The sequence below is a fragment of the Limulus polyphemus genome, unplaced genomic scaffold (assembly GCF_000517525.1).
Source record: "Limulus polyphemus unplaced genomic scaffold, Limulus_polyphemus-2.1.2 Scaffold2999, whole genome shotgun sequence".
Taxonomy (NCBI): domain Eukaryota; kingdom Metazoa; phylum Arthropoda; class Merostomata; order Xiphosura; family Limulidae; genus Limulus; species Limulus polyphemus.
Genome location: NW_013668609.1, coordinates 113,674 through 127,758, shown reverse-complemented (window position 1 = coordinate 127,758; position 14,085 = coordinate 113,674). Strand labels below are relative to the sequence as shown.

At 34.8% G+C, this 14,085-nt stretch overlaps 1 protein-coding gene across 1 annotated transcript in view; it reads left to right on the top strand.

Annotated features, from left to right (window-relative positions):
• Positions 1-14,085, top strand: part of LOC106468414 (serine proteinase stubble-like) — a gene marked incomplete at its 5' end in the record, with an annotated part of 18,233 nt that overhangs the window by 1,291 nt on the left and 2,857 nt on the right. Inside the window, 4 exons of the mRNA XM_013928842.1 lie at positions 1,515-1,594; positions 3,738-3,838; positions 8,354-8,622; positions 10,669-10,823. Coding sequence (XP_013784296.1) covers positions 1,515-1,594; positions 3,738-3,838; positions 8,354-8,622; positions 10,669-10,823 — 605 coding nt within the window. The remainder of the gene's footprint in view (positions 1-1,514; positions 1,595-3,737; positions 3,839-8,353; positions 8,623-10,668; positions 10,824-14,085) is intronic.

Sequence of the window (14,085 nt, the reverse complement as noted above, 5' to 3'; positions counted from 1 at the left end):
CAAACAAACAAACAAACAAAAAATAACGATCATAAAATCCAGAAGAAAAATTTTATTAAGGTCAAAAACCCTCCACGAATCATAATAGAATTTGGCCTATGCGATTTCTATATATGTTTGCCTATTTATAAGTATGGAGCTAATAGATGAAAATTAGTAAATGATACAATTGGTTTTGGGTACCTAACTTAACTATCTTACACTTTAAAATGTTTCCATTGTATTTTTCCGTGCTTAATTCCGCCCTACCTAATATTATCTTATACATAGTGATTCTGGTACAAGTTTATTTTACTTAATTTTATGTTTTCATTTTGACTAATTATACTAAAAATGAAACACGTGTATTAATGCATATTTTTTATATTGCTATGAAGCACAAACATTTCTCTTTAACCTTTAATGTGATCTAATTTCTTAGCATATTTTATACTTGTATCTTCAAAGTTATTTCTTTACCTGTAGTGTCTCTTTTCCTTAAAACAATATTATATCCCCTTGTTTTTCAGTGAATCAATGAATAGTTTAGACCTTTACGTCATTCATTGCCTTTTTCTTTTCTTCTCTGAAATTACACATCTTAATGAGGGAATAAAAATTAACAATTGATATTGCATCATGTTCCACCAAATATATTTTATACTAGCTGGAGTACCCGTCCACTGGACGGAAGTTATGTAATTCATGATTAATGAAAGGTTATCTTAGGACATTAAAAGTTCCTTCCCTTATATGTAATTGTAAAAAATGTCCATAAAAACTGTAAAATGCAAATCTTAAGATTCTTATGTATCTCCCTGTGGACCCAATGAACTTCCATACCAAATTTGGTGAAGATCCATCTACAGGGGGCGAAGTAGTGGCAAAAACCGCAAAACGTAAAACTCAAAATTTGTATGTACCCCCGCATGGACCTAATGAACCTCCATATCAATTTTGGTGAAGATCCATTTACACACTGCAAAGTAATTACATGGACATACAACAGACAATACTATTATATTTATATAGATTATTCTGTGTTGTTTTCTACAACGTATAATTTAAATTGTTGTGATGGCAACAGCAAACAACCCATGAGAAAGGCAGAAGCCGAAACTTTTAAGTATAAACAAATATTCTTGTGGATTTTGTGATCGTGATTTATATAATTCTTATATTTGTGGTGAGCGGTTTAAATCTTTTACTACTGAAAATTTTTGTTCTGGTTAGTTAAAGTCAGCTACACGTATCCCGAAAATTTGGTTGTTATATTGGATTTTTATATAATTTTTGATCTTCGAATAATGTTCATTCTGTTATATATTATAGTTTAACTAAAACCACTTTCGTGTTGGTATTTAACCTTCAGTGCAATTCACGTTTATCTGCATGTCTTGTATCAATTTAGTTATTATATTTTTTTTTATAGTTCCACACATATTAAACAAATTTTTCGGTTTTTAAAAAATCGTGACAAATTCTTGAATATGTTTGGATAAAACAAACCATGAAAATTGGAATTTTTGTAATAGTGTGTGGCAGTCCTCATTTGGGTCCTGTTGGGAGAATCGTTGGTGGAGAGACGTCCGATTTTGGAGAATGGCCATGGATGGTAAGTATAACAAATGTTTGTTTGTGTATGTGATACATTGGGGTTGTAAGTATAACAAATGTTTGTTTGTGTATGTGGTACATTGGGGTTGTAAGTATAACAAATGTTTGTTTGTGTATGTGATACATTGGGGTTGTAAGTATAACAAATGTTTGTTTGTGTATGTGGTACATTGGGGTTGTAAGTATAACAAATGTTTGTTTGTGTATGTGATACATTGGGGTTGTAAGTATAACAAATGTTTGTTTGTGTATGTGATACATTGGGACGATAAGTATAATAAAAGTTTGGTTGTGTATCTGGTACACTGGGGTGATAAACATAACAAAATATTGTGTATGTGGTACTCTGGGATAGTAAGTATAACAAACGTTGCCGAAGTTGGTTGTGTATGTGGTACTCTCGTATGGTAAGTATACCACACGTTGCCGAAATTGGTTGTTTATATGGTACACTGGGATGATAAGTATAACACACGTTGCCGAAATTGGTTATTTATATGGTACACTGGGATGATAAGTATAACACACGTTGCCGAATTTGGTTATTTATATGGTACACTGGGATGATAAGTATAACACACGTTGCCGAAATTGGTTATTTATATGGTACACTGGGATGATAAGTATAACAAACGTTGCCGAAATTGGTTATTTATATGGTACACTGGGATGATAAGTATAACACACGTTGCCGAATTTGGTTGTTTATATGGTACACTGGGATGATAAGTATAACAAACGTTGCCGAAGTTGGTTGTGTATGTGCTACACTGTGGGAAATTATCAAATTTTATAAGTTTGAAAATGAAATATAATAAAATTTTTGTGACATTATTCTATCTTTGAAGTTGAGATAAAAAGAGAAGAAAAAATGAGAAGCTGTGTAAAAAATACACTGATCAAAATTATATATAGTAAGGTGTTATATATATTACAGGTAAAGCTTACTGTCCGTACACAGAATTAATCACTAAAAATACAAGTAAGAAAGTTACCTCAAGCTGAACTAAGCAGAGTTTCTTAAACATGTAATAAAATGTTCCCTCATTTTCTACTACATGTACAAGTTTTGGAAATATTGCTTTAACATGTCTCTGATGAACACATGAATGCGAGATGTGCAGTGTATTATTTTATTAACGTATGTAGATTTGTAGCTAGTAAATAAATCCTACAGTATAAAAACAGACCGAAATTGTATATATTGTAATAAATCAATAAAGCACGGTGGGCTTTTAAAGATAATGTATTCTGGGTTAAAAAAAGACGAAAAGTTTTGTCGGTTGAAGCATTGAAATTTCATTATACAAAAGAAGTATCCACCAACTTAAAAAGTTTCATTGTTTGAAATCTGTCTATAAAAACCTTATATATCATGTTTATAATTTTCTCTGATTACATTTTAGAATTTTATGTAATTTCTTTCTAAAATCGTGATATGTATAATTAAAGAATATTAGTATATACAACGTTTCAATGAGTTCCCTTATCATCATCCACTGTATGCATCTCTTTTACTTTTCTAATTCTACAATTCTCCTATTTAGCTCTTTTACTGTTTTTGATTATATTTTACTGATTTCATGATTTCTTAGGATTTGTTTTTCTTTGTTAAATGAAGTCCATCTTCATTTGTATGGTTTATAGCATACATAAGGTTAGTTAAGAAATCTGTGAATGATATATTATGACCATTTTGTTAAACGGTGGTGGGAATTATCGAAATTTTGTTTCTTTTAATATGAAAAGTACTTTGTAATCCAGTTACATACAGTTCATATATATATAAATATATATACCAGGAAACTAAATTCTGCCACGTGAGGCGCACTTACGTTAACAAATATCTGAAATCTTTGTTTCTTCCACAAATATTGCTGTTGAGTCATTTCAATGACGCTTTATTACACCTTTTACTCTGTCTTTACTGAGCTAATGCTCACTTCAAACTTCACTACATTTGTTTCTTCCACAAATATTGCTGTTGAGTCATTTCAATGACGCTTTATTACACCTTTTACTCTGTCTTTACTGAGCTAATGCTCACTTCAAACTTCACTACAAAGTTTCTTTATTTGTTATTTTATGGATTACGCAATAGCCCACAGATAATTATCTGCCTGGTTGATTTGTCATTATAGATCTCCCTTCGACAATGGAAGAAAAATAAGTTCATTCATAAATGTGGGGCAGCCTTACTTAACGAACTCTGGGCAATCACTGCAGCTCACTGTGTGCAAAAGTAAGTTTTAGAATCAACTCCCACTGTACAAAATATTAGGGTTGAAAATTCAAATACTGTGCTTCTTTCAATGTTTTTTGAAAGCACTGCGTAAAGAACTGCCCTAAGTTTCTCAAGCTATTATCAGCTGTTTTGTTTTCATGTTTATTCAAAGAAGAGGATGCAGGAAATATTTTTGAGAAATGATAATGTGTGTGTATATATATATATATTATTAAGCCTTTTAAAAACTCATTGGATATATAGAACGTTGTACACTTTCGTCTTCCATTCATTGTACTACTGAAAGTTTGTTTGCTGTTAAGCACAAAGATACACAATAAGCTAAATGTATTGTGCCCACCACTAGTACTGAAACCCGGTTTTTAGCGTTATTAGTCATTCGAAATCCCACTGAGCTACTGAGTGCTATTCGCCAAAGCTGAAAAGGTTATCATTCTTTCATTATAAATTGTTTCATGGAAAAGTGGATAATGTATATCAACAGGAGTGTGCCGATGTTTATACAGTTCCAAGATATCAACAGGAGTGTGCCGATGTTTATACAGTTCCAAGATATCAACAGGAGTGTGCCGATGTTTATACGGTTCCAAGTTACTTATTGCTTCTTACATTAAACTCTTTGCACTTATCATACTCTTTCTAATAAATCATTTTTTAATTTTGAGATTTGATTTATGTTTGTGTAACGGAAACACCTCCTTATGAAACATTGAACAAGTATAAACTGAACTACTTGGCAGCAATTTTCCCTTTAACATCGCGATCCGCACTTCGGGACCGTGGATGGGTTATCCGAGTAATATGATCAAGTCACATCCGATTAGACTAGCCTAAGATCTGGCAGTAGATGCTGTTGACTAACTGCTTTCTCCCTAGTTTATCAGTTGTGTAACTTTGCACAACTATCGCAATTTCTGTTGCTTTTCTGTGTCAATTCCATATGCGCGTCTGTTAATAATATGCCATTTTATTATCAAATATAAAACTTTTCATATTGCTACATACAGTTCAAGGAGAATCCGTTGATTGTCTATATAAAACAGTTTACTGTAAACTACACTTATGTGTAAGTCATTTATCATTTCGTTTTATTTATTAAATGTTCTGTGTTACGTATTACAATTTCAAATAGACTAAAACTGAGTTAAATTGTAATTTAGATTTAATAGTTAACTAAATGCCGATATGTATCCAATTTATGATATTTATCAACAAGTTTGATACACACACATCTTCTTTAGTATACAAACAAGAGTACAATTTACAATAACAGTTATTACAAATAATGATCTATGTACAAAAGCCTTACATACAATATATAAAGTCTTATTTCTAGTCTGGAACTTCCTTGATGTCTTATCGAGAGTTCACGATAAGCGAATTAATTTTTAGTTGACGTAGTTACAATTCATTTAACAGGAAGCTAGCCAGCTCTGTAGTTCTCGCTGATCACACTCCGATTAGAGGTCGAGTTTTTTTACCGCTGAAGTTATATAATGTCTTCGTAAAAGTACTAATGTCCGATGTGAACCCACTGAAGTTAAATGATTTGTAATGTTTGAAATCTATAAACGTTCCTGGTCAAATATCTGAAGTTTCTCGATTAAAAAAGCGTTAATCAAAATTATGGCTTCCTAAGTTTATAGTATACCAACTGTAGCAAACCAATAATATATACTGTCTTTTGACGCGACGCGTTGGTTGTACTTATAAGCATGAAGAGAGTTTCTCGAAATTTCAGCCTGCACAATAATACTGACGATACACCAGTGTTTACGTACGCACATATATATTGTTGATTCTTACAATCAAGAATCTTCTACAACTTTAGTGAACAGGCGGGAGTTTCGCAATACATATTTAACAGTATACGTTATGTACATTTTTAAATATAAATTTAACTTAAATATCGATATCAAAATAGATAAATCAGGGTGAACCCGTCACAGATGTAAAAGTACATTTTAATTACCTATTATAGTAAAATTTGCGTTATCTGTGTTACGCCACCTACTGACACCAAATTACTTTGGGATGAAATTACGTATAGCTGTAAATTCATATTTCACTTACATTTAGTTTTTTCAGTGGAATAATTTTAAAGCATGTAGAGGGTACCTTTGTAAATGTTCGCATAAAATATTGTTACTGACATGAAAAACAGCGATACGGTTTTACAGCCAGAAGTCATTTTTATTTATCTTGCAGAAGCTTCTTAAAGTTTAAATAAGGCCAGAAACTTGTAGCGATTATGCTGTAACATAGCTGTAGTCTAGCAGGAAGGGTGTAGAGGTATAATTACTTAAAGAGCTTCTCGACACATTTCTTTCGCTTTCTTGCACACTGCCCCCCGCCACTTCACCAATTCACACATACACACAATTAAAAACACACTGACTTTTTCATCCAACTATTGAGGTAAAGTTGACTGTCTGTTCTGTTAATTGGGTGCTTACGTAGAAATCGAAAAATGTATGTATTTACTAGTATTGTAACCATGTCTATATATTTAAATAAACGTAATTCTCCTTATTATATTCATTACACTGATTTAACTTTTGTATGATGTTTAAGACTACTGAAATACATGATGGACAGTGATATCCTGGATTAATTGTCTTAATTCTGACAATTTCAAACAACAGCTAACAATGTCACTATTTCAAAAGATGGGAGTTTTTATGATACAGATCTAAGAGGTATTAACTTCTTTCTTTCTTTTGTTGTTGTGCGCCGAACGCTGCCCAGGGGTTAATGTACCGAACTGTAGAGCTGAGGTTCAGTGGTTCGTGTCCCATCACCGTAAAAAAAAGAGAGAGAGAGAAACCTTTCTCTTTACTTTTAAAGTAGTTGATGCGTTATAAATGTGACAGTCAAATCCCACTATTTAATCTGTCAGGAGTAGCACAAGAGTTGACTGTGGGTGGTGTTGAGTAGCTGCCTTACCTGTAGTTTACCACATGAAAATTAGGGACGGTTAGCGTAGATAGCCCTCGTGTAGCTTTGTGCAAAATCCATCAAACAAACTTTTGCTGTTTTGAACTGAATTCAATTATAGCAGTTCGTTCTTTGTCGTAACTTTATAGTTGTACAATTATTCCACACATGCTATAGTGATAGAGCAAGAGTATACGAGTATATAAAATACAGTTGAATATATATATATATATATATAATCAATTCTTGGTACAATTGTTAGGTAAAAACAAATATTAACACTTCTCAATTCTAAAATGCTCTTTCTCAGGAAAGTACATTTCCAGTGATCTGTCCTTGACCTATATTAACATCACTGATGCAAACCCACTGTCTATCAGGTGATACACTCCACAAGCTTAGCAATAATTTAACAAGCCCGAATTGACGGAAGGAAATTCGCTGCTTCAGTATGCTTGGACTTAAGAATACCAAAGACGTTTCACTATAGCAAACATTTGATCCTGCGCATGAGAATATGATTCATGATGATCAGATGGACTAATATGGGACACGGTTGGCAACATGTTCATCTGATCGATCAGTGAAAATATTTGAAGTTCAGAATGACACTCAGAAACTAATAGCTGATCTGAGAGAACATGAAGGACCGGTCTGGCAAGTAACCTGATCTCACCCAGTGTTCGGCAATATCCTTGCTTCTTGTTCTTATGGCAGGAAAGTCATCCTCTGACAAGAATGTGAAGGAGAATGGAAGAAAATCTATGACCATGATAATCATGATTCTTCAGTTAACTCCCTCTCTTGGGCACCACATGAAGTAGCCTTAATTTTGATTTGTGGGAGCTCAGATGGTGCTGTATCAGTATTGTCTAGTTCAGGAGATGGAACTTGGGAAACTCAGAAAATCAATAATGCTCACACAATCGGCTGTAATGCTGTCAGCTGGGCTCCTGCAATAGAACGGGGATCATTGGTAAATCAAGCTCCTGTACAGAAGCCTAAACTTGCGAAACGGTTTTTTACTGGTGGTTGTGACAACTTGGTTAAGATCTGGAGATGTGTGGAGGAAGATCAATGGGTGGAAGAACAGAAACTTGAAGCTCACTCTGATTGGGTTAGAGATGTAGCTTGGGATCCCTTCATTGGCTTACCTCGCAGTATTATGGCCAGTTGTTCGCAGGATTGAAGAGTGATAGTCTGGAATTATAAAGTTCTTCACACTTTTGATGATGTTGTTTGGCATGTAAGCTGGTTTGTAACTGGAAACATCCTTGCAGTATCTGGAGGTGATAACAAGGTAAGCTTGTGGAGAGAATCATCTGATAGACAGTAGGTCTGCATCAGTGTCAAGGACAGATCACTGGAAATGTACGTTATTGAGAGCACTTTAGAATTGAGAAGTGTCAATTATATTTTTTGCTTAACCAGTGTACCAAGAATTGATATAAATATGTATTTGTTTTTTCTTCTCTCATTGTAAAATTTGGACGAAGTTTCAGATTAATTCTCCACTGTTGAAGTTGCTTTATGGATATATGTATATAATCAAATAATAATTCTTCATATTCCCAGTGTACCTTCATCTCAACTCCTCCTCCGGCTTGGTGAATATAACATACACAATGAAAATGAGCCAATTAGTCACATAGAACGACGAGTACAGCTGGTCGCTTCTTATCCCAAATTTGACAGGGCCACATTTGAGTACGATCTCGCCTTGCTGAGGTTTTACGAACCTGTAACATTCCAGAGAAACATACTGCCTATTTGTATTCCTTCAGGAAACAAAAACTATGTTGGTCAAAACGCCACAATTACTGGCTGGGGTAGGCTCTATGAAGGTGAGTGAACAATAATATCTACCTCCCCCCCCAAAAAAAAAACTGTTATATGAAAGTTAAGATGATTTTAGATTAAATGTATATATTTAAATCAGTTTAGGCTCATTCGATTAAATAGAATTAAGGTTGTATAGAATACTTTTTTTTATCATTTTCAACAAAATTAAACTCTACCTTGTGACAAATACTGACTTATTTTTTAGAAGCTTATATTAAAGTAGAGAAAAAGCAAGCCTAGTGCTCCTTATTGACCTCATAAAAGCAATATGACCATTAATTGAATTTGTGTTTTATCAGTGTCTGTATATCTTTATAAAGAGTATAACTTAACTTTGTAAACCATTTTTATATGTACACAATATTCATTCACTGACATAGAAACACGTATGATATATGCCCCTCCCCCCTCTCTAACATTGCCATGTGGGCACAAATATAGGGCATTCTATACAATCTTTGTTTAGCCATAAAACGTCTGATATTAACAGTTTGGAATACTGTATCACCATAAAGAAATGAAAGGGTATTTCTCTTCAAACTACCCACAGATTACCATAGTTTATAATTTCAGATCAGTAATGAAGTATTACTTTTTGTCTTTTTGTTTTGCATTTTTATATTAGAGAATACGTCTGACACTGGACGAGTTTGTTTTATCTATAACGCGGCAATAAAATAATTCAAAAATAAAGGATAATGACAATTTGTAATACTATAAATATGAAAAAACAATACCATAATGTCAGTCATCCTCCGTAGTTCAGCCCCCCCCCCACCACACCAGTGGCACAGCGGAATGTCTGCAGACTTACAACGCTAGAATCCGGGTTTCGATACCCGTGGTTGGCAGAGCACAGATAGCTCATTGTGTAGCTTTTTGCTTAATTACAAACAAACCGTAGTTCATTGTTATGCAAATCAGACATCGTCTCACTTGGTAATTTGTAGTGAATTACAGAATTTAAAATGCAACAACTTTTTTACGAACTGCGAATTTTGAATGTTTTCACCCACGAGCCAAGGAAAAATAGAAAGACTGGCCAATCACGGCAAGCTGCTATTCACTCAGTACAAATGTCATTTAGTAGAATGTGGAACCGCTTTAAAAAGAATGATACAATTGCTCGGACACCTGAAAAAGGCCGACTATCATATGACCGCTCTCTGTCGGTTTTGGCTTTCCGAATCATAGGATACCAGCCCCGAGACTGAATCAAATATTCACAGTCGCAAAAAACAAATGTATGCCGTTTCACAATGTTGACCTGTATACCTTAAGTCCAATGAAGTGCATTCTACATACACCAAGGCATAAAACAGCTCGTCTACGATAGCTCAACTAGTATGTCCAGTACATCAGCATTACGTTATATCTTTCTCATTTTACTTTTACAATTTTTTATAACAGCCATAAATTCACATGGAAAAAAATCTAGAAGCAAATCAAACACATACAAGGACATGGCGCATATAGCAGTAGGGAAGTATTGTGTGTGCAAAAAAAATAAGCAATATTGTGAAGCTATGCTGTTATGTGGACCACATCCTACAACCGTTTGGCAGTTGGTCCTGACCTGAGACTAAAGGATAATAAATGCTCGCTTCTAACTTACTAAACTGGTTCACCACCCCTTGAAGAGGAAGAGAATGGTGGAATGAATGAAGAGACCTGCATGCTTACTGGACTTCAATCCCATCAAGCATATATGGGATACTCTTGGGGATCGCATCGCATCCACATGCAGCATCACTGCCAGGTATCTCTTACTGATCATACTGAATAGAAAAAAAAAAACTATAACCCAAGAATTTTTGAAAGGTGGGCCTTTCCTCTTCAGGGACAAACTGGGAATCATACTGAGCATATTCCATATTGAAGCAGAAAGTCATGATCGGTAAAATTGTAAAGCCACTTCTATCAACCTCACATTTACTGGGATATTTCAGATCACTTTGCAGATCATTAGATATTTAACTTTATAAAAATGAATTAAAAAGATGGTTGACTTTTGCTTTATAACTAACTCTTTTTTTTCTTTTTTTCAGACGGTCCTCTACCAGACATTCTTCAAAACGTGGACGTCTCTGTGATAACAAACAGGGATTGTATGGATATGTACAGAAAAGCTGGGTACATAGAAGATATACCAGATATCTTTATCTGTGCAGGACTATCAAAAGGTGGACTGGATTCTTGTGAGGTCAGTTGTTCATAGAAATACTACAGGAAGCGTTGGTCTAGAACCAATAAATATCTTAAACATTTATGAAATATTCATGAAATGTCACAACTCACTTGTTATGACTTCCTTTTTGGCGGCTCATTTTTGTGAAACAACCTGGCATGGCTAAGTGGTTAAGGAGCTCGACTAGCAATCTGCCGGTCGCGGGTTCGAATTCCTGTCCCTCCATTTCAGCCGTGGGGGCATTATAATGTGATGGTTAATCCCACTACTCCTTGGTAAAAGAATAGTCTAAGAGTTGGCGGTGGGTAGTGATGACTAACCGCCTTCCCTCTAGTCTTTCACTGCTGAATTAGGAACGGCCAGCGCAGATAACCTTGTTGTACCTTTACACAAAATTCGAAACGAACCACGTTAAACCATTTTGTAAAGTATGCTAAGTTTTCTACAGTTGACACTATTCTAATAAAGGCCAATGGTACTTGGAACTTTTATTCAGGCCGTATATTTTACTGTTTTATTTATTTTTTCAGTTTAATGTATTCTGGTTGACGGTATATTCGACACGTGAATAATTATTCATACATTCACGAGTTTTTTATTTTTCTATTAAAAATTAGTCCCCAGTGGCTCAATTGTAAATCTTTAGGATTATAACACTAAAAAACCGGGTTTCGATACGCAGATAGCCAACTGTGTAGCTTTGTGCTTAATATTAAATAAAACAATAAACAAAATTAAAAATTAGCATTTTTAAACTGAATGATCACTAATTTCCTGCAGTGAAATACACGAATAGCATAATGTTTTTATACAGTTTAGAATTTTCAGTATTTTTCCGAAAGAAATAAGACGAGATTTTGCTCAAGACAATTATTTTCACATTTATTACATATTGAAATATAAATGACTAAAGATGAACTAGTTTTAAAATTAAAGTAAATAAACATGTTGTACAATGTTTTATGAGTTTGTAGTTAAGCACAAAGCTACATAGTAAGCTATCTGTGCTCTGCCCACCACGGATATCAAAACCCGGTTTGTAGCAGTGTAAGTCCGCAGACATACCGCTGCACCACTGGAGGGCATATTTTATGAAGACAGGATAAAAGCGATTTTTAATAGATAGATAAATAACAGGTTTGGATGAAATGAGCTTTAAATAATTGGATTCCCTAAAGCAGGGATTTCCACCCTCAGAGATCACTCAACACATTAAATGGAGTACCAGAAATATCTATTATAGCCAAGGAATCACGCCATATTTTATCATTTTGAGAAATGTCAGTAATTTTAAGTTGCTGTTATAACATTATCAACTTGTTTTGTGTTTTTTAGTTTTCCGAAAAATTCGAAAATTCACACATTATATAAATAGATATATTAATCGTATTTTTATCGTACATATTGTAGTTTCAGTGAAATTTGTTTAAATATCGAATGTAAGTAATTAACCCTCCTATATAACTTCCTTAGTGGCGATGGGGGTTCTCCGTGAGTGTAGATCAATGGTTGCTACCCAGTGGGAGGTATATTTCGAATGTAGATATTCGTGTGACCTATTACGCCATAATTCCACAAGGTAGCGTAAGAGGATGAATAGTCCCAAAATGTGTTACTGTGGTCTGGGTATATTTTACTACTTGAGGCAGATAGTTCTAAATTGTGTTGTCAGAGGCGAATAGTTCTAAAACGTGCTACTAGTGGTGGATGGTTCCAAATTTTGCTAATAGGGGTGGGCGATGAAATCATCTATGGAGAGAATCATCAGTGGTGGTGCAACTAATTGTGCAGGCAGGTGTGTTGTTATGTGGTTCGTGAGCGAATCATCAGACGGCGTTGTTGAAACTGTCTGAACATAATTGCCAAGTTTTGTCATGTTATACATTCTTCCTGGTAAAACTGCTTTAGTTCTGACAGCACATCACCCAGTCAACACCATCCTAACTGTCAAACATGGTGGTGGCAGCATCATGTTATGGGAATGCTTCTCATCAGCAGGGACTAAGATGTTTGTCAGGATTGAGGGAAAGATAGATGATGCAAAGTACAGGCGATATCTAGAGGAAAACCTGCTTGAGTCACTCAAGAATCTAAAACTGGGTCGAAAATTCACATTTCAGCAGGACAATGATCCGAAGCACAAGGTCAAAGTCACACTATAGTGGTTTCAAAAGAAGAAAGTGTATGTCCCGGAGTGGCCCAGTCAATGTTCTGACTTGAATCCAATGGGATATTTATGGTGAGACTTGAAGATTGCAGTGCATCAACGATCCCCAACGAACTTGTTAGAATTAAAGTAATTTTACCAGGAAGAATGGGCAAAACTGACACCATCCCATTGTGCAAAGCTGGTAAAGATCTCTCCAAAAAGACTCACAGCAGTAATTGCTGGCAAAGGTGCTTCAACCAAATATTGGCTCAGGGGGCTGAATACTTATGCAATCAGTAGATTTCAGTTCATATATTTTCTTTGCATGTTTTACTAGCATTCAACCTCTTTCACACACAACAGTGTTAAGTTTGATCATTAGAGTTTTGAATAAAAACAAGTTTGTTAAAAAAATTACATTATTTGTATTTCAGCAAAATTTCACATTAATGGTAGTGGTGAATACTTTTGCAAGGCACTGTATGCTGTACAAATCGTCGCAAGTTAATACAAAAAATACTCATTTTACGTATTCAAACATTTATTTATTGTTGAATAAATGGTCATTGAAGTGACACTACGAACTAAAAAGTTGCATGTAACGATAAAGCAGGAATTATATAATGTTAAGAACTATAGAAATGAAGTGGTAGTTTTTATCTTGTATAACATGACAACACTTGAAAATAGTGTTCAGACAGGTTCAAGAGCACCCTGGTGGTTTGTTTGTAAACAACATGATAAAACATCTGCCTGCATAATTGGCTGCATCGCTGATGACGCTCCCTATAGATGACCTCATTGCCCGCCCCTTAGTAACACACTTGGAACTATCCGCCTTTTAGTAATACAGTTTTGAACTACTCATATTCTGGTAGCAAATGTTGAAACTATCTGACCTCCGGCAGCACATTTTGGAACTATCTGACCTCCGGCAGCACATTTTGGAACTATCTGACCTCCGGCAGCACATTTTGGAACTATCTGACCTCCGGGAGTACATTTTGGAACTATCTGACCTCCGGCAGCACATTTTAGAACTATCTGACCTCCGGGAGTACATTTTGGAACTATCTGACCTCCGGCAGCACATTTTAGAACTATCTGACCTCCGGGAGTACATTTTGG